Here is a 23,700-nt window from a genome sequence, read left to right as displayed (position 1 = left end):
GTTTCCTATCATGTGAATCAAAAGGTGGGGTACCTCTATCACTGGTATATCTGGCCTCCGACATGTGAGTGATTGACAACACATTACTGAACAAAGTGGGGGACGTGAGAGGCCCACACGAGCTGATATCATTGGTTCTGACACCGAGCTGGGCTGATACCATAAGAAGAGGTGTGTTTGTGAGAAAACAATATGACATCACCCCTGATGGTGAAATCGGAGACTATCGGAGAGATTACCACAAGTCTCCTGAACACAAGCATCATTTTCTGTTGCAGGTGACATTGAAGTACTTACTGGTATCAATGACGCACAGTGAGTGGTAACATAAAATAATATGCAAGGCAGATTATATTCTGTCTACATGAAATATCTAATAAATCTCTATTTTACATCTATCTGTGTATCTATCTATCGCACACTTTCGTACTTGTTTAATTAACCACCGCAGTGAAATTGACGCTGGAATATCCTCTTATTTTGGCAGAGATCAAGGTAATCTGCGAACTGATACTTAATCAAAGCACTCACAGGGGAAATGAGAGTTTGCAGATAAAGACTCGGGAGTCGGTTGTGTTTGTTATTTGGCGGAGGTACAGCCCGGGGCCTCCTAAATGGTCAGGTCAGTCCGATCTTATCTGAGCTGCCTGCCAAGCAGAAGAAACATGAGCCGCCTGCCTACCTCGGGCTGAGTCACGCACTTCACTCTCTCAAACAAACACGCCTGCATATTTATCTACAGTATGTGGACATTCGCGAAGAGATACACGAGCACAGTTTAGAATACACATAAGTCTGGTATGGAAAAGCTTCACGCACTTTCACTTTCACACGCTCTGGTCTCCAGATCGTACCTTCAAGCCAGGTCTTCTTTTCGTCTCTCGATTGGTCATGCGTGTTTATGTTTTTCATGTCTTTACACACCCACAAACAGTGGAAAGCAGTGTTGTATCTTTGCTGCGGATGACACTCCAGATGAGTCCTTGGAGGGTAGAAGGTGGAAAATATCATCATGCCAGCACCATGTGCATACCAGCAGACAGTCCGGACTCCATGTCCGCAGGCTCATACAAGTATTGTGTTCAAAATCTGGTCCCAAACAAACTGACACTCCTCGAATTTAAGAGGCTTTGTGCTGAAATGAATTGTATTATAGGACGAATAATAATAATAATAATAATAATGATAATAATAATAATAATAATAATAATAATAATAATGTGCAGCCTTAACAAGCCCATCTTGCAGCACCAAAGTACAAATAAGTATTATTGTTCTTATTGTTTTGACAAATTACAGTTCGAGGTACTGTTTTATTGTACCTAGAGGGAGATTTAATATGGAAGTCATTAAAAATACCTAAAACTGTACCGCACCCGCAACACATGATGTTAGTGCAAGCATTTGAAATGATGCAAGGATTCTATGATTGGCTTGCCGTACAAAAAAAATGGTCTTGAATTACAAAACTGGGAAGAATTACATGTCAACAAAAACAAAAAAGTGGATAAAGACTATTTTTTTTTCTAAATATTTCTTGTAAAGTTGTTTCAGGCACATTGGTAACGAGTTCCTGTTTCAATAACCTTCAGGCTACAACAAAGCACATACAGTACATACTGTAAGTCATCAGCATTTAAATATACAAACACTCATGAATAAATTGAACCTATTCATATCCCAAAAAGAGAATCACATTGACTTGTGCCGAGGCTCTACATTAGCTCACTGGGCTCATGCATTTCATACATAAATTCTTGCAGGGTGCAAACATGCGGGGTGTGGCACTTAAGCAATGATTTTGCAGCAACTGAAGTCTCTGAATCCAGGACTTACTCTCACTCCCTCAGGACTCAGTATCTATGCTCTTCCTGGTCCAGATTCTCCAAATGACTGAGAGAGTGAGAAAAAGAGAAAGACAATTAGTTTTCCTCCCTTTGAACCAGGAAGGACTGTTAGCACAGGGTTTTTAATTGATTTTGAAGTCGTAGCTGTTGGGAATGCCTCTTACCATTAAAACATGCTTGACACACAGAAATCAAAACAGCCTATTACCACATCAAAGGGGCAACTACCCTCTTGCCATTTGTGTAAACTGGAGCCAATTTTGATGACATTGAGCATTTATGAAAATGTTAATTTGTGAACTTCCTCCCAGCTATGATAGGGTCATTCCATTGAGAATGCTTGAGATTTTTAACCCTACCTTTTATGGGAAGGAGTTTTGTTTCATCATTATCATACAGAGATAGAAGGACCTGGTTAAAAAAAAAAAAAAAACTCTCCTCCGTTATGATGTATGATGGGATTTTGTTTGTGAGCATTGGAGGGGTTTTGATCTTTTTGTTTTTTTTCCTTTCTGGAAGGTGTTTATCTCAGTGATATGTCACTCCCTTACCAGGTTCAGTCATGTGTTTTCTGCAGCTCTGATATCAGACAGTCTCCAGCTCAGCGTGAGGCTCAGCTCTGGGATAGAGAAGCTGCTCACTAACAGAAATGCCAATTACTGCACACTGCATCATGACGCCTAATAGGCCTGCTGTGGCAGAAAGATGCTCGGGATGAAAGGCTTGTGGGTTCTCCTACAGTAAAACCTATATCTCTGCCCTCAGCTGCTTGTTTAAAAACCACTGGCACTACAACTCCAAGGCTCTAATGTCGACATCGGGTTATGATACATTTTTATTGTTGTATACAACTTTTTGCCGAGCCGAGATACTTATTATACTCCACTTGGTTCATTTAAATGGCATTGTCTGCTGCTAAACAAGCAGTGCTGTTAGTAGATTTCACTGAGAACAGGAAGGCGCGATGTGACATACTGCACGTACAATGAGGCTACATCTCATTTTTAAGACATGCTCAACAAGAATATTTAATATTATAGCCATGATCTTGGTAGATGTGGCTACCTTTACTGTGTGAGCAGATTATGATGACCTATTTGAGTCTTTCCAGTCAGGTTTTAGAGCTCATCATAGCACAGAGACACGCTGGTCAAAGTTACGGTACTAATGATCTTCTCATAGCCTCAGACAAACGACTGGTCTCTGTTCTGGTCCTGTTAGATCTCAGTGTTGCATTTTAATACCATTGATCATAACATAGGCTTCTTTTTTTTTTTAAATACATTTTTATTACATGAGGCTAGAACACATCATTGAGCTTAAAGGTACAGCACCAAATTGGTTCCGATCATATTTATCAATTCCTCAGTCCAGATTGATGTTAAACATGGAGTTCCACAGGGTTCTGTCTTTTGTCCTATAATTTTCACTTTATACCTGCTTTCTGTAGGGAATTAAAATTTTTTTTAAAACCACTCCATTAACTTCCATTGTTATGTAGATGACACACAAATCTATGTATCTATGAAACCTGATGAGAATAACCAACTTTCTAAACTAGAAACTTGTCAGGAAAACATAAAGGCTTGGATGAGCCGTAATTTCCGGGACTTTTTTTTCTACCGTATGGTGCGTACCAGAGCCTTTCATAAAGACTGGACTGTCAGTCGCTACTTTTTTCACACACTTTGAACCCAGCGGCTTAAACAGTGACGTTAATTTATGGATTTTTACGGGTAAACAAGCTTCATGCCAACAATACATGGATGATGGATTTAGATGCATCACGTAACATCAGCACTCCATGGCTGCGTTCCAGGCTGACCAATCGTCTCCTCACAATCACAATCAGCAAATACTTTATGACAAGAGATGAAACCCTCAGCGTTTATGTATTTTTGCAGTAATTCCCTTAACCCTCCCTCCCTCTCTCTGTTTCCCTCTGGTCCAGTCCGTCGCCCCAGCATTGAAGCAGTGTTTAAAACTATTTTTTTCTTTAAAAAAAAAAAAGTTAAATCCTGCAATCCAACTGTGAAATTCATGTCCTGTTACAACACGGACACATGTACTTATAGACAAGTGTGGCCTATACTGTGTATGTACAAATATATTTTTTCTTTTTAAATATGGTGGGTGCAGCTTATGTTTATTTTTTTTTTATTAATTTAGTCTGTACTGTCTGTCACCCATATTGACGTGATCATGGACAACATCAACATTTTTTACAATCACACTTAAAGCACTGCTCCCTGTTAAATCTAGAATATAATTTAAAATCCTTCTTTTAACTTATAAAGCTCTTAGTCCTGTAGATCCCCAGAAGAACACTTCGTTCTCGAAGTGCTGGTTTAGTGGAGGTTTTCTAAAAGTAGAATGGGAGGCAGAGCTTTCAGCTCTCAGGTTCCTCTTATTTGGAACCAGATCCCAGTTTCAGTTCGGGAGGCCGAAAAAGTCTCTACTTTTAAGACCAGACTCAAGACTTTTCTATTCACTAAACCTTACAGTTAGGGCTGTTTCAAAACAGCACTCCCCCATCTCTCTCCTTTCTTCTTCTCTATCCCCTCACCTCAACCAGCCAGCAGAAAAGCCACCCTAGGTCTGGTATCTGCAAAGGTTTCTTCCTGTTAGAGGGAGTTTTTCCTTTCCACAGTCGCAAATAAACCTGCTTGCTCATGTGGGGTTTTCTCTGTTTAAAGCACCTAGAGATGACTGTGTTGTATTTGGTGCTTTATAAATACAGTTGAATTGAATTAAATTGAATTGAATTGATTGAATTGAATTGTTTGAAGTGATTAAAACATTTATGATTTTGAAAACATACAAGTGACGTGTAACCTGTAAATACCTACATACCTTACAATATAAAACATCATGTCTCTACTGGACTAACACTGGGCATTGTTCAGTTGCTCATTGTGTCTGCTTGTGTGTGCAATGACAATAATAAAAAAAAGTATTTATCTTTATCTATCATTCAGAAAAATGTCCAGCATGTCGTATAATAGTGTTTGATTTCTTCTGTGATTTAAATTACAAAGTAATGTAAATGTTAATTAGAAAAGTAGCACTGAATTACACGGTGTATTAATGTGATGCCCACATGCTGTCTTCAGGTGAGACAATTGAAGTGTTACACTCTTGGTGACGCTTCAATAAGTGATGCTTTCACTAAGCTGCCAAAAATAGAAGAAAATCACATATATTTACATGTAAGATTGCAGACTGGGGAGGTGTGAAGTGATCTGTGGTCTGCCATTTTCATGTGTAGGGAGCTGAAGAGCAGCGGAGGTCAGGAGGGCATCGTGTGTGTGTGTGTGTGTGTGTGTGTGTGTGTGTGTATGTGTGTGTGTGTGTGTGTGTGTGTGGTGGTGGTGGGGAGGACAATGTTGCTTATTTAGCTCCATCTACATGACAAGCAGTAGAACATTTTGCCGCTGAGTGTTGAGCAGTGGGGATGCAGATCAGCACCCCCCCCCCCCCCTCCCGCCCTCTCCCACACGGGAGAACAAAGGTGAAGAGGTTCAAGTTGCTCAACGTCTTACTCATGAGTGGTGAAAGGATGGATGGATGGATGGATGGATGGATGGATGGATGGTTTACGTGATATAATAGATAAATGGACTGGATCTATATTGGGTAATAAGCCACTAACCCACAGCTGCCCATGTTACTAATGGAAGTTTGATTGAAAACAGCAATAAATTCTAATGATTTCATCCCTTGGTGCTTACCAAGGGATGGAATCATTAGAATTCTGCTCAAAGAATGGATATTAAATGAATTAAAGAGCATATCTCTGCAACCACAGGGTCTATTTGAATAATTTTACCTTCAAATTAGTTTGACAGAGTTATGCAACAAGGAGTTTGTTGTTTGGAAAATCATTGGTTGGTGTTAGAGTTATGTTTGAAGCATATAAATACTTGTGGCCAAGGTTCTTGCTTAATTCGATGTGTAGCATCACTGTATTTTTACAGAAGTGATTCATTGTTTAATGCTGTTTGTGAAAGAGCACTTTGTCTGCTTCACAATAAGAGAGCTTCGTTTTTAACATGCTACAAGAAGATTTTCCCTTGAAAGTGACATCTGTATTGTATGTAATGTTACAAGTGCTATCTACAAGATCTAGTAGATCCAGTGTCTACTAGATTAGAGTCTCTAGATTGAAAGAAAGAATATAAATACATTTGGACTTTGTTCATCTTTATGTCCTAAAGGGACATCACTTCCGTCGACCCTCACAACACATGACAGGCCTGTCTGCCTCTGTGTCATGTCACCAAGCTGCTTGGAATAAAGAGAGCTGGATGAGTGAGGCAGAGATGACAGATATCACATTGACTGTTTTCCCCTTAGTTTTACAGATTTATATAAGCCCTGACCTGATCCGACCTGTAAGACACGGTAAATCTGACACAGCACAATTGTATTACCAAGGTTCACGATAAGTGATAAATATCAGTCATATCTGGTTAATTACTATTATGAAAACATTTTATTCTACATGTATTCAATATTCTCAAGGAGCTGGTTACCATGGTAGCCACAGGGTGATTTAAAGGGGGGGGGGTATTCAGATTCTCAGTTGAAACGATCATGCACACATTCAATATCAATAAATGCAGCAGTGTATGGTTGTCTTGAGAAAAACTTCAAACCGAATCCAGCAGATCTGCAGCTTTTCTCTTTGGAGTATGTGAAAACCAGTGACTCGCTATGTACCTACTGGGTGAAAGACCAACATTTTGAATGGAAATGTATGCGATTTTCTAAACGCGTTATATTTTATAGTCTCATGTGGGAGTGTGTATTTTACATGTGTGCGGGTGGGTGTCAATGTATACAAATACAAGTGCTGTAAATGTAGCAGCCCCTCAGTGGAACTGTACAGTGTTTGTCAGCTAATTAGCAACATGAGTTAGTGCAATAGCAGTTGGGAGAGTGCCTCACATGCAGAGAAAGGCTGATGGGAGCTGATGGGCGCAGCAGAGCGTCGTTGCTGGTGACTGGGGGGGAGGAGAGGGAGCGGGGTGCAGCGTTGAAACCACTGCTAATGAAGACATCAGCTCACTGGCAGAGCCATCTCAGTCGCTGGCAAGGCAGCTGTCAAAACTGGCATTAATGGTATGAAGAAATCGCACAAGAATCGTCAGCCGTGCGCATGCCAGCGAGGAGATTGAAAACATTTGCGCTCGTGAACACACAAATCATCTCACTCGGGTTGGAGTGGTGTGTCCTGATGGTATGGCACAGCTACTCAAATGTGCAGAACTGATCTAAAGAAAACAGAAAATGCATTCAGATTGGCTCTGTTTGTTTGAGGGATCTGGTCTGATTTGAGCTTTCAGCTGATTTGTGTTATCTTAAGTCTTTCCTGCATCATTTGGGTACACATGCAAATACAGTAATCCACAGAGGCTGGCATGGAGTGGCTTAAAGCAGTAAAGGCAACTGGAAGTTTCAATGTTTTCTTAAACTTCACGTTGCTCTCATGATATTGCCTGTATCATCCCAATAATTTAAAGAGTAGTAGAAATGTGTCGATAAATGTTCCTTTTCTTTCAGGTGAAGTGTACAAAATGGAAGAATAACCTACAAAAAAAGGGATAATAGAAATATAGTTAAAGGAAATTATAGGTGTCAAATGCACAGGGTAACGTACAACACATCAAATAATGCACACACAGACATACAAATAGCGCACAGACCTCTGATACGGTCCACAAACGTGTATTTAAACCAAATTAGTGAACACAATGCACCTGACACACACTCAGCTGGGATCATCCCCAGCCTCCCGTGACCCTGAGTTGCATGAGCTGTATGAAATGGATGGTATGTGTAGGTTATTATTCTATCATTCCAAAGACACGGGCGAAAGATAGAGTGTGGTCTGTTTAACACACCTGCTTCAAACGCTCCTGCAGCATCCCGGGCTATAGATGGCGATAGAAGTTCATAGTCTAGGCTCACCTTCCCCCATCAAGTCTCCGGTGTGTGGAGGAGCTTTCTCTCTGTTATAAACTTATTTGTTTGCTGTTCTGCCCTTCCCTTTTCTCTGTTACCATACCCTGACCAGTGCAGGCAAATGTATCAGCCTCTAAAAACTGCTGGATTCCTGCTGAAAAGGAATCTTTGCTTTCCACCGTCGACAATACAGGCTCATGTGGAATTGTTGGGTTTCCTCGCTATGTTTCGTACGTAAAGTACATTGACATGTCTGTCTTCTAATCCTTGTTAGACACAAAAACTGGAATTGAACTGAGTTGGTGGAAGACGTTTAAATAGAATTTATGGCATTAGCAAAAGTGCTTTCTCCTTCTTTCAGTCATCTACCAGAATGAGTAACAAGAAGCAAGTCAAAGTCAGATTGACCATGACATTTCTCCCCTTGCTGTTTTTCAGAAATAGTTTCGATCTAAAGCCATGACGGGCAACGGTTGTGAGAAAAGCCTAAAAGAGCCGGAGGCTGAAATATTGGCTGATTAGCAGCTTGGATGGCCTTTGCTGATAGTTCCCCCCCCCCCCCCTGATAGCTATATATTTGTTGCTCTGCTCGGCGATACGACCGAGTAAATGCTTTGGAAGCAGCTAACATTTTCTGCTGCTCTTATCCCTGAGCCGAGAGACCTCTGTCAGTATCAAAGATCAGATAGCATCTAACTCTACACAGACTGTGTTAAACCAGCTTAACGGTTTCAACTGTTTTCCCTTTTTTTTTTTTTTTTTTTTTTTTTACCTTGGAAAGTTCACACCAGCAACTTCAGTTAGAAACCACAGTTGAGCTCAATTAAAAACATCATATTGCAGCTGACATTTCAGACTCGTGCTACTTCAGTTTCCTTGGTGATGCCTAATTTAGACTGAACGGTAATTCCCCACCATGTTCGCTGTATGTGTCATCAGTTACTCACACTGGGCACATGTTGTTGCCAGTACGTCTCCCGATAAATACCCGATCATTTGTGAATGAGTCTCGCATGAATGCTGACAGTCAGATATTGATCTGGAATATGTGCAGTAAAAGACTACAACAGCCTCCTTGTAAAAAGCCCCTTCAGTCCAATAAAGAAGCACAGGCAAGGCAATTATTATCATTCTATCAGTTCTGGAACGCATGCTGCATTCAATCCCAGACCAACAACTCAATTCCTTGTTTGTCAGTGAGATGGGGATGTTTTTGTTGTCTGATTAAGTGGAGTGGTCTGTGGAGAGCAGGAAGGATGGATTGATAAAGGCAAACATGGCCAGTCAAAACCCAGATAAGAGTCATTATTCAGTCACACTAAAAATAGAACGCGAAATTGTATTAAACCCGAACAAAAATAAACTCCACAGGCTGATATCATTTCAAACACGTTTTGTGATGCGAAAATATGAATCTGTCATCGTCTTTTTGTGTGTGTATACTTGGTCATGTTTCACATTACATTTTCCGGTGATAAGATGTGCACATCTGGATAGACCAGGGGTCTGCAACCTGTATGACCAAAAGAGCTGTTTTCATGATTTTCCAAGAAATAAAATTTGACTGGAGAAACAAGCAATTGTTTTTTTTAAGGAGTTAATCACTTTTTTTATATATTTTTTTTTTTAAATGCTGTCATTTTCACATCATAAATCATACAGGGTGTGTTTTAATAAATTCCAGTAAAGTAACTGTAAAGTAACCCCCCTGAACTTGCAGCTGAACAAGAAAAACAGTTTTAAATAATTTTAGTCAAAGGAAATCTGATCTGTAAGCTGCATGCTCTGCACGTTGAAACTGGCAGGAGGCGCTGTCTGTATGCCGCCAACACATCATGACACTGAAGTGCACAGATTCACAGTATTTTTTATGGCAATCTGCATTCTACTGTCACCACGTTATATCTGCTTCTGGGCCACGTCAAAGGTTTTGTGTCACATTATTCACTTATTTGGTTCTTTGGTTCATCTCCTTGGGTCAGTGTGGCAACTTGAAACATACAACATGAACAAAAGATATATATTTTTCTTAAAAACAAGTTGTTTTTATGTCATGGGTAGAATCTGTCAGAACAGAGTAAAATGGTTGCAAAATCAAACGTTTTTTATCTTATTTAATGAGGAACTAAATTGGTGTGAAAACACCCGACGGCTTCTGTTAACCTTTGACCTCCCGGGAGGCCACGCAACGCACTCACAGTTGGAAAGACGTCAATATCTCAAACAACAGGTGTTTTGTCGTGCAGTGACTTCGTGCGGACAAACCACGATAATGAAGCTTACGTTAATTAGTACTGATTCTGTTTCTGTTTTCCTTGTCGCGGCCATACTTGCGGTTGGTCGAGGCTGATTCCACCACAGTGCTGTAATATTTCCATGCTTGTGTTCAATTTAGCAACAGAAAATATACTAAATTATGTCTGTTTACTCTCAACATTGACAATTTACATATATCTATGTTTTTCCATTTAAACTGTTGTGGCCATTTTCAAAGGTTTTTTGTGATTTTCCTGCTATTTTATACCTCTTGGCTATTTTAGCCTCTTTAGCTATTTAGTTGTTTATAGGTTGGAGATGTTTTAGCTAAACCAGCTTTTTTACCTCTTTCGTTCCTTTTGTCTTTTTCTTCTTTTTTATTTATTCAACTTTTTTCTTTTCTTTTTCTTCTTTCTTTATTTTCCTTTTGATCTTTTTATCCTTTCCCCCCATGTTTAACCTTTTTTTTTCCTTCAGTCCCTAATTTTTTCTTCTTTTATCTTTCTTTCCCCCCCATTTTATTCCTTCTTTTTTCCATTTCTTTGTTTTCCTCAAAGCTATGGCTGTTTTAGCTGTTTTATCTTCTATAACTATTTTAAGCCTGTAGATTTGACGATTTTTTTATTTTTTTTGCAAATCAATTCGGTATGTAAATAAAATAGAAAATGAAATCAAATGTTTAATTGCATCACATATCCTGAAAGCTTCATGGAACCGCTACAGAGGAGCTGAAGAGCCGCATACCAGCAGATGACATTATCATTACAAGAAACCCCCGCTACGCTGCTTTGGGGGCTTCATTCATGCGGTTCCACTCTGTGAGAGTACAGCTAAAAGAAAGGGAAAAAAATGAGAGCTCTGAGTTTGTTGAGCGCTCCCTTGACAGGGAGCAGAACAGGCTATTACTTCATATTGCACCATTTAAGCTGTTTTTATTTTGGACTCTCAAGCTCCTTCTACCAGCCGGCGCAGTCTCTGGGGATAACAATCAGGCTTCAACAAGAAAGAGCAGACAGCTCTTAACAGTTTAGAGAGTTGTACTCCGTTGTGTGTGTGTGTGTGTGTATGTGTGGTGGGGCTGGATAAATGAGGTAATTCTCTGTGTGTTTGCGTGAAAAGAGCTGTCACTCATGCTCACCGTGCTACAACTTTCTCAGATGAAGCTCTTTTTAGACGACGGCGTACAGTATGGAATGCCAACGTAGCCTAACACCTCTGCAGGCTTCATGCTGACTCCCAGGCTCTCCACCTGAACATCTCTATCCCACTTAGCAGACACTATTCCGTCTATTCCTCAACACATTTAAACCAACCCGTGCTCACTGTGCTGAGACACTTGGGGGGATGATTTCTTTGATATTTACAAAAGAATTTGTCGATAATGGGCAGGGAAGCGCCTTCCCTTCTGTCTTTCTGTGGTAACCTATTGACCCCAGCAGGTCCCTGCTATTGCTGTGATTCTGGGCAACAATAGCTCCCCCTGCTGCTGACAAACTAAACCGCAGAGAGGAAGAGAGAACAAGAGACCATGCAGCTTTTTGGTTCACTTTGGGAACAGAAGGCAGTTCTATCACACTCTGTCCTCTCCTTGTGAGAAAAGAGAATATCAAAGGCAAGACAGATCCATGAGGGAGTAGAAAGGGAGTAGAGGGTATGAGCAAAGAGATTCAGTGAGTTGAGGTGAGAGGAGGCAGTGCTTCAGAGGAGACGTTCAGATTCTGGGAGAGGCGTTACATAATTCGTGCAGATGGCAGTTTGAGTGTCTCTCTCTCTCTTTTTCTCTCTGTTATATCCTTAACTCTGCCAGGACACATTATCCTCTTGCTCAGGAGAGTGTTTTAGGGGCTAACTTTGATCACTTGTGAGTTTCTGAAAGTCCCCCTGTGTCTAACGGCCTTGACAGGACACAGTTAAACTTTCAAATTTCATACAGCACATAATCAGCCTGTCTTTGCTGGAGGTGAAGAAATCTGAAGTTTACTGTTAACATTTCCAGCCCATACGTACAGGATTGTGACGTCACAGGAAATCAAGTGCTGAGAATAAACCCAAACCACAAGTCCTTTCTACCACCTTAAAAGCTCTCACAATAAAAGCTTTAAAAACTAATACCGTTTAAACCACTGAAAAGAAAAATTCTGATGCAGCAGCAGTAAAATCCAACTACCTAAAGTTAATTTAATATTGTTGCTCCATTGCTGTCTGAAAAAGAGTGTGAAGACATTGCATTTATCTTGTCTTCCCCTGGTGATACTGCTTCAGTCGCTCAACCAATGTGGAGGGTAGAAGAAAGGAAAACAAGAGTAGATAAGGCACTCTACGTCTGTTCCTCAATGCCATATTTATATAAAATTAAATACTTATACTTTTTGAAACTGTGTGTTTCACTTTGTTTTATGTTTTTCTCTATCTTGTTCCACCATTTAACCTACATTTCTATGTTTATTTTATTTTATTTTATTTTATTTTATTTTATTTTATTTTATTTTATTTTATTTTATTTTATTTTATTTTATTTTATTTTATTTTATTTTATTTTATTTTATTTTATTTTGAGTTCAGCGACAGTGCTCCAGACATTGTACAAACTGATAACCAATAAAAATAGAACATTTTTACTCCAGTAGACCGGAAACCATTTGACCTTACCAGCTCATCTGTTACTATGTTACTACTCATCTGTCAAACACAACCATCTGCAGCTCTTCTAGAGGACCCCCAGCAGATTCCTGACCAGCCAAGAGAAATAATATCTGCGGCGGGTCCTGAGCTGACCCGTCGTCCTCTCATTTGGAGTGTGAATCAGATGCTTGAATCACTTCAACTGGCTCCTCTATGGAGGAGACGCAGCTCCACAATGACTCAGGTGACTCACAATGATTAAGGCCCACCGCCCTCCACTTCAGCTGCTTGAATCCACAATATCTTTCCCATTGTGAGTTCATGGTCACAATCACAGGCAAGGTATAGATCTAGTCATTGTTTCTTAACATATCTCATTAAATATCTAAAAATAAATTAAAAAAAAATACATATTTTTCAATCAAATTAAAAACAATAATTAGCTATGCAGTCTTTTGCCTTGTTTTAGGGAAGTGATGTGCCTTAGACATGTTGTGACCTGTCATCTTCTTGCAATCCTATTGGTTTGCAGTCAATTTGATCTGAATGCAGCCATAAATTGCAATATTATTCCGCCATTAATCAAAAGCTCCCTCTATAGGGTGCTCTTGGAGAAGTAAGGGTATTTTCAAAGCACATTTGTGAAGAAGCAAAAAAACCATCAACTTCTGGCCATAAACCAGAGACATACAGAACCTCTGTAAATAAAATTAACCTATTATCACTTCCTGCAGGTGTCCACAGTAAAACTGCCTCTAGATTAACAGTCTGCTTTCAGCTTCATTGCCTATAAAGAGGTTGGTTTAATCCCAGGTGTGTATACTACTGAGACACTGATTCTTTACAGCCGGGTGGTACACCAGTCACAGCATTTATGGCAGTTTCTCCAGTCATATTGGTGTTGCTGTTTAATTCAATCCTTGCGAATAGATTGTAATTCTACATGAGAATTTTCAGGCGGTTTTCATAAATTTGGAGCATAATTTCCAGATCCGATCTGTAATGAAATAAGACCAAAAGAGATAACCACTGCAAAGTGTCCGTTTCCATGCAGGGAAAGACAATAACATTTGCGAAGCTCATTTTTCAACAGGCACAGCATGCAAACAAACTAATCATAAAGCCCTGTAATATGTTCAGGTTAGAAAGTTTATGGGGGCAAAGAGCATGAAGACGGAGCTCGGAGGCTGCGAGTTTGCCTCAGCTACATTTGTTCTTTGCTGCATAGACATAGGCATTGATTTGCCTCCAAAATGCACTGTTTCTTTGTTTGCTCTGACAGGCATTTCCATGGAAACACAAGGAAGTAAAATTACAGTAAAGTTACGAGGGAGCCTGTCCACCCGAGTGTGAAAGGCTGGTATAATTCAAGACCAAAGGCAACAGCATATGATCTCTCTGGGGGTGAGAGGACTACAGCTTGCCTTACAGTTTCTGTGTTTAGATTAATGTCCCACATCCTCCAGAAAAACACAGCAACCTTTACCTTAAATTGTGTATCACTGGAATACCGTCATCAGATAAGAGCCTTATTCTGTATGGGAGTAATAATCTGGTGCCTGGGCCCGTTTGCTCATCAGTGAAAGAAAGAACTTGGATGATTCTATTCCAGTCTTCTTCACAGATGGGGTGTTAAACATTGATAGGCTATAGGCCTGATGCAAAGAGGAAATGGTGGGGGGGGGGGAGAGAGAGAGAGAGAGAGAGAGAGAGAGAGAGAGAGAGAGAGAGAGAGAGAGAGAGAGTACTCGTCTTTCTTCTTGGTTTTGTTATGTTTACTCTGGCGTGGCCAATATTATTCATATGCGGCAACTCAAGTTATGCCAGTGATGGAAAATCTGACTCGTATTTATGTGCAAGCTTGTAGGAACAGTCAGTGAGCAGATGGACGGCAATTACTTTTATTTCTACTCATTGGACAATCGATGTCTAATTAAAGTTCTGGGTTTGAAGTTGAGTTTGAAAGCATTCATACTGAAATTGATAAGCGAAGCTCAAACTGCAGACTTGCAGTGTGCTACACCTTGAGGAAGATTACACCAAGACTACATAAAACTAGACTCGATGGCAGTGACTAAAATTATGCAAATTGGTTGACGATCATCAACAAGAAATCAGTGAACTGACAGACATCAACAGATGTTTTTCTTACGATGATCAGTCAGGCCTGACAACTTAAATTTGTTTACCTTCAGACTGTGATGTTAGAAAGTCTGCAGTTTTTAGTCATCCCAGATATGAACACACATAAAAAAAAAAAAAAAAGACATCAACGTTAACAAGTATTGTTTTATTTTCTAAAAACTGTCACGCTGGATTCAAGCAATGGCATTGAAAGAAAAAAAACGTTTTCGTACTTGCCCAAATAAAGACATTGCGGCTGATGGTTACTGACGCACACAAACACAAAACTTCTGTTTCTCATCTAGAAGTGAAACTATATGTTCAGAATAGCAGGGTGAGGCTACATGCTGACAAAACAAATATGTATGTTTGTGGAATGCAACGAACACACTGGGATGTGTGTACAAATGTCTGTCACAAGTGCAACTTCTGACAATTCACCATTGCTCCATTATGTTTTGCAACGTGCAAAACCACAGAGCACTTCCTGGTTGATTCGTTATTGCCGAGTGAGTTAAAGCGAAGTCTTTGACATCTCACCACATCGCACCACATCTTTCCACATCTTACCACGTCTCATGCTGAGCTGCTCTTTGGGACACGCTATGCTTCACCGTCTTTCAAAGACACAGAGTCGCGCTTACTGCTAACCTGCTATATAAGAAGATCTGTCATTACGGGTGGATTTTCTTTGTAGGTGTAAAGCAACAAAGTTGATCTGCTGCCGAGCTCAACCGTCCACTGCAGGCAGTAAAAAGCTGGTGATTATGCAAATGAGTTTTAGCTGCAAAAATGTAAAATAACTGTTTAGATTCAAAGCTGTATTTAATGCTCATGCTGCACAAACAGTGAAACATTTGAAGCATTTTGACAGGGCATCTTATGTAGTTTGAATAAATAAAAAATAAAAAATCTTTTACTCAAACATACTGCATTTTAAGTGCAACTTTAAGAACATTTTCTATGAATTGTGCAACATATGAAAACAGAAAGGCATTTACTTCCTCTCCTTCACATTCAGTCCAGTGCACTGGGTTTCAGCGGGTGCTCTTCAGTCCAAAACGACTGGCCTGTCTTTTTTCCTCCCGACGTCTTGCTCCTGCATATCTTCACCATCAGCAGAACTATGACAAGCATCAACGCTATGAGGATAATGACAATAATCACAATCCAGACAAAAGAGTTGCATGGAGATTCCGAGGCAGCGACAGCATGACCTGCAAAAGAATTATAATTTTTTTTAAATTTATGGATATTTTTTCAAATGTACACTTTTGAGTTTGTAATTCACCTTTAAAGAATCGCTATACCAATTAAAATTTGCTCACCTTTGCCATTGACACTGACATTCAATCCTCCCGACCTTTCCATCGCAGCCTTTCTCCACCCATGAGAAAGAGAAGGGAGCCACTCTTCGACTTCGCAGAAATATAGGCCACTATTTTCAGGCCTGGGATTTAAGACTGTAATGCTGAACTGGTTTGGCAGAGGGTGGACAAATCTAAGATTAATGCCCTCCCCAAAACTATCATGTAAAGTGGAATTTTGGTGAACCGTGAAAATGGAGCGTTTGGATTTGGGCTCTTTCTGCCAAAACCATGTGACCTGGAACCTGGATTCCTTGCTGGACTGACTGGCAATATGGCACGGGATCGTGAATTCTTGAGACAGGCTTACATTCAACATCTCTTCCCTTGTTTCGAGGAGGAGATCTGGTTCTGTGAAAAAGAAAGCACACAGTGAAAGAGAAACATCTTATTAAACTTCAGTTTGATAAGCCAAAGCAATCAATGACACTTTAATTAAATTCGTAGGTACAGAAACAGACAGGGGAGAAATCAGCATAACAAGACAAAAGGAAGATTAGGAGGCTTTGCTTAGAGCAGGCACCAACACACCACAATAAAATACGTCTAAAAAAACCCCCCGAAAACAGCAAGAAAGAAAAACAGAAAAACACATATACGTTGCAAAACATAACAGATATAGATAGGACAGGCATAAATTACCAAAAATTGTTTGGCTGTCCAACACAAATCAGTAAAAATCCTCCAGACATGCAGAAATACCTACTATAATATTATATTGTCAGTGTTCTAACTACTGTTCTATTATTTTGGGTACTATACCCATGTGTTTTGTTCAGACAGTTAAATGAGATGTCTGACACCACTCTCACAGCCAGCGAGTTAAAACGAAGCTACAGGGAGCAGCTAATTAGCTTAACTAAGTATAATAACCAAAATAAATGGAAAAGGCTAACCTGGCTCTTCAGGAAAAAAAAAAAAAAAACTCCACTCCATTAAATTAATTTGATGAGAAATGTAATATAAAGCTACTCATATTCAGATATGCATCGGTAAAAGAGGAGATCATACCTGTAATATTTACTGTTAGAGTGATTGGGCCAACGCTGTCTGATGCTTTTTGCACGAAGCTGCCATCATGACCGAGCTGATGTTGTTCCACCTTGCACCAGTAGGTCCCACTATCCACGTCCTGGGCCCTCTGAATCCTCAGAGGGAAGCTGCTCTGAGTGGGCCTGGAGAGATGGAGCCGCTCCTGCAGACCTCGGACACCCGGGTCCTCTGGGTAGCTCAGTAGGCCAGTGTGATGGAGCTCCACCAAGGAGGCATTCCTGGTGGGTGGAGTGCCGACAGTGTGGAGCCAGGTGACTTTATAAAAAAAAGAAGCACCGGATGCGCCGGAGATGATATCACATTTCAGCTCGACATCATTTCCCTCTTCGGCAAACAACATCTGCTCTGTTTTATCCAAGCGGAGGTCGTTGGCTGTAGACGGAACGTGGACAGAAAAAGTGAGATGAAATGAACGCTTATGTGATTTGAGATGAATTTATCTAAATAGACTTTGCAATTTCAAATCAATTCATTTACCAGGCTCAACCACAGTTAGCGACGACGCTCGGGACACAGTCGAGAGGCGATACCAGTCACCACGAGGATCCTGCAGCCATTCCTCCACTATGCATACGTAGGTCCCTCTGTCTGCGGTCGTCGCTTGCCGAACAGTCAACTCAAATGCAGGTGTATTGGTGCGTGTCATGCTGATTCGCGTTCGTTGGCTCATCTCCACCTGTGGCCCGAACGTTACCGCGGCGCTCCGGTCTGAGCTTACAATGGTCTTATTGTTTCCATCTTGATTAAGCAGCCAGGTTACGGCATAGAGAGAAGTTGCGGAGGATTTGGAGGTAACTGAGCAGGCTATGTTTATGTCCATGTTGATATTTGTCGTCATGGTCGGAGGGGATGATAGAGCAAGCATGCTCTCTAAAAGACAGAAACAAAGTTGTTATAGCGGGATGAATTCAAGGAGAGAGGAATGAAAACATGCATTAGATGTAAATTACACTTTAAAAATGTTCCGGAGGGTAACTTCTACAGTATAAACCTCAGTAGTACCTGGATTCAGCACCTCCACAGCCACTTGATTCGATAGAGGGAGCTTCTTATATACGTTGTCCAGGAAGACAGAAACCCGGCACTGATAGATGCCCGCCTCTCTGTGGCTGGCACCGACGATTTGTAGATAGTGAATGACTTGGCCATTTGTCTTTTCCACCTTCACCTGGTAGTGGTGCTGTTGAAAGGACCAGCTGATGGTCCCATCGGAGTACACTGTCAGGATATTATCCAGAGTGTTGGTGTCACGTTGCACGCTCCAGGTCAGCGTTATTGGCACGTGAGGCCCTTGGATCCGACACATCAACTCCACATTGTCGCCCACGGTTGCTTTGTTGGTGCGACCTATCAGACCCACTCGCATAGCTTCCATGCGTGTCCAAAACATTCACCAGTAGAAGATAAGAGAAAAAAGTTAGGTGAATAAGCGTTCGAAGTATGAGAAAGTTGGGAAACATCCTATTTCCTATTTATTTCATCAAATTAGCAGCTCATATTTTGGCCCTCTCTATTGTTTTGTTTTGTTTTCTCCATTCCTTAAAAGTTAAACACATTTGAATACTAATTTAACACCATTATCTTCACATAAAACAGTCTTCAGACTGAAGATATTTCCTTAATTATGCAGATTTATGCAGAAAGGCCTTTAAAAAAAAAAACACCAACAAACTAATGTTACCAAGACTTTAAGTCTTGTGAGTGAGCCCAGCGTTACACTTTACTCCAAGCAACACATTAGACAACTTGTTTTATTCTTGGAGCTTTTCTCTTGACTGAGCTCGAAAATGCATGTTAATTAAAATGAATAATCTTGCTGTTGAAAACATCCTGTCTTGTGAGCAGACTTGATATTTTCTTGTTAAGTTGCATAATAAGGGTCATTCATGCGATACTCAAAATGAGGAGGGTGCATCCTCTTCGGAGGATGAATGTGCTGAGTAAATTTCCACGGATTGTATTTCTCGCATGCCCACGTAAAGTGTCTTTTTTTCCCCTGGCTGGCTTATAGCTACGATAAAGATCACATAAGCTATCACAGCCGCAGGTTAATCCCCAGAGAACCATGACCATCTATCAGAATCTCCAACATTTTGGATTTACGTCATCAGCCGCTCTAGAAACTAGTGCATCAAAATAGATATAGATTCCATCGTTGTCTTTTAATGGCGAGTGCACATACAGCAGGGGACAAAACTTACCTAAAGGAGTCACTTTAATGGTGGCAGCTTGTGTCTGGCTGTGAGTCTTACTGTTGGTTTTCCATTCAGACACAGCACACTGGTAGACACCCGAATCAGAGGGCTTGACCTCATCAAGCTCGAAGATGAAGATGTTGGCCGCTGGACGCGTTGCTCTTACTTTGCGGCTCCTAAACTCTTCCGCTCCTTCCATAACGCCCTCCTGGCTCAGACTGATAACATTGGTAAACAGGGCTGCTGGTGTGGAGCTTGATTTGTGCTGCCAGGTCACAGAGAGCTGACCTTTGACTCCCTCCACTTCACAGACAAGCCTCAGCCTGTCTCCTTCCGCAACACTGTCAGTGTCTTGCATTTTCACCGAGAGCCCACTTTCTGCAATGGGACGAGGCGACAGATGGATTGAGTGGCGCCGCGATGGCTGATAAGACAATGTTACAACAGGAATTTGGTAAACACTTAAAAACTCATTTAACCTTGTGACTGCGCTGATTGGATTCATTATCAAAATATGTGCAGCAAATGAGTGCTTCTGTCCCTTTCTCAATGCAAAAATCCACCTTCAGTATCATTCGATTGTGTGATTTCCAAGGCAATGAGAAGCTTGTGTTACGAAAAAATTGTTACATTCAGTTTGTGTCTGTATTAGAACTGGTCGAGGGGACATGGACATAATGTCAACCCTTGTCAGCAGCAGCAGGATAACAATACATGGGTTAAACTTTTCTTAATACAATATAGAAAACCTTCATTTTTTTTTTTTAAATGTAACGTGTCTGAGTCAGTATGTGTTGACTGTGACAGACCTGTGGCTGAGATGCTGACCAGCTGGGAGCTGGAGTCCTGGGCTGCTCCTGGTGTAAAAACACCATCATGGCCTCTTTCCTGAGGCCATACCCTACATATATACACTCCCTGGTCCCCAGTTCTGACAGGCTGCAGAATGAGACGATAATCTCTGTTCCCAGTTCGAGTGGCTCGGAGCTCTCCTTCCTTCTCGCGGCCACTGTACTCCGGCCCCACGGTAAGAACGCCCGTGGGGCCAATGCGGACCAGCTCAACATTTTCCCGGAGAAACGCCAGAGAGAAAAACCTTCCCTCCAGGTTTAGTGTGTCTATGTTGCAAGACAGCAGGAGTTCTTGTCCCTCCTGCAGAGTTGTCTGCTGGGCCTGGATTCTCACCGCCAAAGACAACGTGTCTGGCTTCACCTCTACTCAATGTGAAAGATTAAAAAGAAAAAAAGAAGAAAAAAGCATTGAGACAAAAAAACAAAAAAAAACAGACATCCTGTCAAGAAGCCACAGAGTATGAAGAGGGGGGGGGGGGGGGGGAGGATTATGTGCTGACTCATCAAAATGTAACTTTATTTAAACAGAGAAAGATTGTATAAAGTCAATCTTACCTCTTGCTTTGACTTCCAGGGTGACTTCCTCAGCATCCTTCTGTGCTATGGGGTACCAAGAGTGATCGGGATCTTGGATCCACTCCTGAGCCTGGCAGTGGATCCTTCCTTGATCTGACGGCACAAGCTGAGACACCTCCAGCCTGTATGTGGCCTCTCCCACTTTATCTAAACTTACGAGTCCTGCCTGGTAACGGCCCTCAAACCCCTGGCCTGGTCTCAGCGTGAAATCTCTGTCCAGAGAAATGACGGGCTGAGCGCGGTCGTCGCCGGCTTTGTGAAGATACCAGGCGAAAGACAGATGGGTGTGCTGGATGGTGTTACTGGAGGCCTGGCATGTCAAAGTGAGAGCTTCGCCCTCGTTAAAGCTCAGCGAGGTGGAGGCAGGGGATGAAACACTCAGGGAGTTGTCAATCACTATCACATTGGAGAAAGAGAGACACGGGAGTTAAGGCATCACCCCGGCATTTTTCTGTACGGTCACAATACAAATCGTAGATACTCAAAAGTAGATTTTCAAGCTGTTTACCTTTGACGGCTGTTTTAACACTGTAAGTTCCATCATAGAGATACTCAGAGTTCTCCACCCTGCAGTCATAATCACCCTCATCCCCTTTCTGGAGGCTTTGTATCTCAAAGATGACGGCGTTTGGAGATACACGTGTGATAAAAATGTCCTTGCTCTGCACACGGCTTTGATAAATGGCATAGCCGAAGTGTGGGTCCATGGTACTGATGATGTTGATCTCAAATGTTGGTTTTGCAGGCTTTGTGACATAAAACTTGAAATCTTTCACGGCGTCTTGGTTGCGGAAACCACTGACATTGCAGGAGATGGAGAGTGGAGCGCCCACCACGCGGTACAGAGGCCCAGCCGGAGCTTCAGTCTGCACTCGGGCTTCTCCTGAGTGAAGCACAAACAAAACACAGACGTTTTGAAGTGGAGCGAATAAGTTAATATGTCAGTCATGTTAAATGACGGCTACGCTTTGTCACAGAATTACATTGATCCAACAAACAAAACTGCACATTGCAAGAGGTTTCAGTCTCCTGAGCGGCGTATAACAAGTATTTATTATAACTACCCATGGAAAGTGTCTTTTCAGTAAATTGGTTTTCATCCCAAACAAAGAAAGCAATTATCGTAGCTCTTGGCCGAAAGTGATTGATATAGAATTATTTGTCTGCCGAAATCAATTGAGTAGGTTTTTTTTTGTTTTGTTTTGTTTTTTAAAGGAGAATGAGCGTTTTTAGTTTATTTTAATCACAGGAGTCTTTTTTAAACGCAAACAAATGTTTTTTTGAAATACATTTAAAAAAAAATGCACTGATACTTTAAACTTGATTAATTTGACTTGATACAAATTCTTCTTTCTATTTTCAAAACACTGAACTCTGCTCACAAATACATGTTTCTGACAAATGGGAAAATAAATGACAAATATTTCTATTTCCAAGCATTGTAACAAATGTCCTTATTTCACATTTGTAGTTAAAAATATTTCATGTCAAGATGAATCAGTTCATTTGATATTGTTTTACATTTTAAGTACTTAAGATTTCTATTGATTTTATCTGACATGCTTTGGATTCCATTGTAGACATTTTTTACTTCTGCTTTGAACCCTTGCATTCACATTTAATCTGTAGATATTATTCTATCGTTGATATTTCAAATTCAGAGAGGATTTTCTTTTTAACTCACGCTTTCATAGAAAAATGGAGATTGCCTCCAAAGATGGTCTGTTCAATCACAATGCAAACAATACAAAAGAACAAAGGTCACGTTCACACAATAAAACACGGTGAAAATAGTGTTAAGATCACAAAGCTCACTGGGACTTTTTAGTCCCTTATGATTTAAATTGAATTTAAATAATTTTTAACCAGACCACCAACCACTTTGCGACATAAAACCTAATGCAAGGCAATATACTGAAAACACCTCTGCTTTAAGTGTGCTTTATAAGGATGGCGCTGCTCAGAAAGCTTTTTATTAGACTTTTTTTTTTTTTTAATTCTGAGGCTGAAATGTGCAGCTGTGCCGCGTGATGTTGGATTACATTATAATGAGAAGTGTGTGTGTGTGTGTGTGTGTGTGTGTGTGTGTGTGTGTGTGTGTGTGTGTGTGTGTGTGTGTGTGTGTGTGTGTGTGTGTGTGTGTGTGTGTGTGTGTGTGTGTGTGTGTGTAGGTAGTGGTAGTTCCAGCAAGATAAATTACAACAGCTGAACATTAGGAATATGTCTAACTGCAATGCAGCTCAACACCACTGCAAATGTCTTAAAACAGATCAAAGTGAACAGTGATAACTTTATAAATACAGAGTTCACAGCTGAGAAGCTGAGTGCTGACTGCAAATGAATCAATATTCAAACATATTTTCTACTTTAATGCAGTCACAGAAAATCCATTATATAACTTACCACATTGCAGGAGCAGGCAGAAAAGCACATTGGCACTCCATAAAGAGTGCAGCGAAAGCCTCATCATGAATCTGCTTCAGCAGAAACAGACTATCTTCTGCATAGTATCTGTGAATCTCACAGATCTCTGTGAGTAAAAAAAAAAAAACTGTCTACCTTGTACAATTTATGCAACTGATCCATACCGGAAGCTTTAGTAAACCAAGAGGAAGTCTGAGATACTTCCTGTGCTCTGAACAACACTGTTGCATGAGAATCATATGTTTCTCAAAACTGTATAGCTCAAGTGGTTTGTGGTGAAGTTTTATAAAATAAAAACAGGTGATGGATCGGCAAAAATAGGTCATTTAAACCGTCATACATAAGCAGATGGTGTGACACGCGGTTGGAAAAGTGTGATTCTCACATTACCTTCCTCACATGGTCTGACCAGAGGTGG

The 23,700-nt window shown here is 40.7% G+C and overlaps 1 protein-coding gene across 1 annotated transcript; it reads right to left on the bottom strand.

Annotated features, from left to right (window-relative positions):
- Positions 1 to 15,057: 15,057 nt before the first annotated feature.
- On the bottom strand, positions 15,058 to 21,745 carry LOC308131473 (immunoglobulin superfamily member 3-like; the record flags this gene model as incomplete). The annotated part of the gene is made up of 9 exons (XM_080498201.1): positions 15,058 to 16,033; positions 16,145 to 16,534; positions 17,195 to 17,608; positions 17,714 to 18,106; positions 18,239 to 18,604; positions 19,438 to 19,809; positions 20,241 to 20,648; positions 20,838 to 21,254; positions 21,367 to 21,745. Coding segments are annotated over 9 exons (3,339 nt in total), but the record flags the coding sequence as incomplete, so codon positions are not given.
- Between the last annotated feature and the right edge of the window lie 1,955 nt (positions 21,746 to 23,700).

This window comes from Blennius ocellaris (genome assembly GCF_963422515.1).
Source record: "Blennius ocellaris genome assembly, chromosome: 6".
NCBI classification, from domain to species: Eukaryota; Metazoa; Chordata; class Actinopteri; order Blenniiformes; family Blenniidae; genus Blennius; species Blennius ocellaris.
This window is presented reverse-complemented; position numbering and strand designations above follow the sequence as displayed.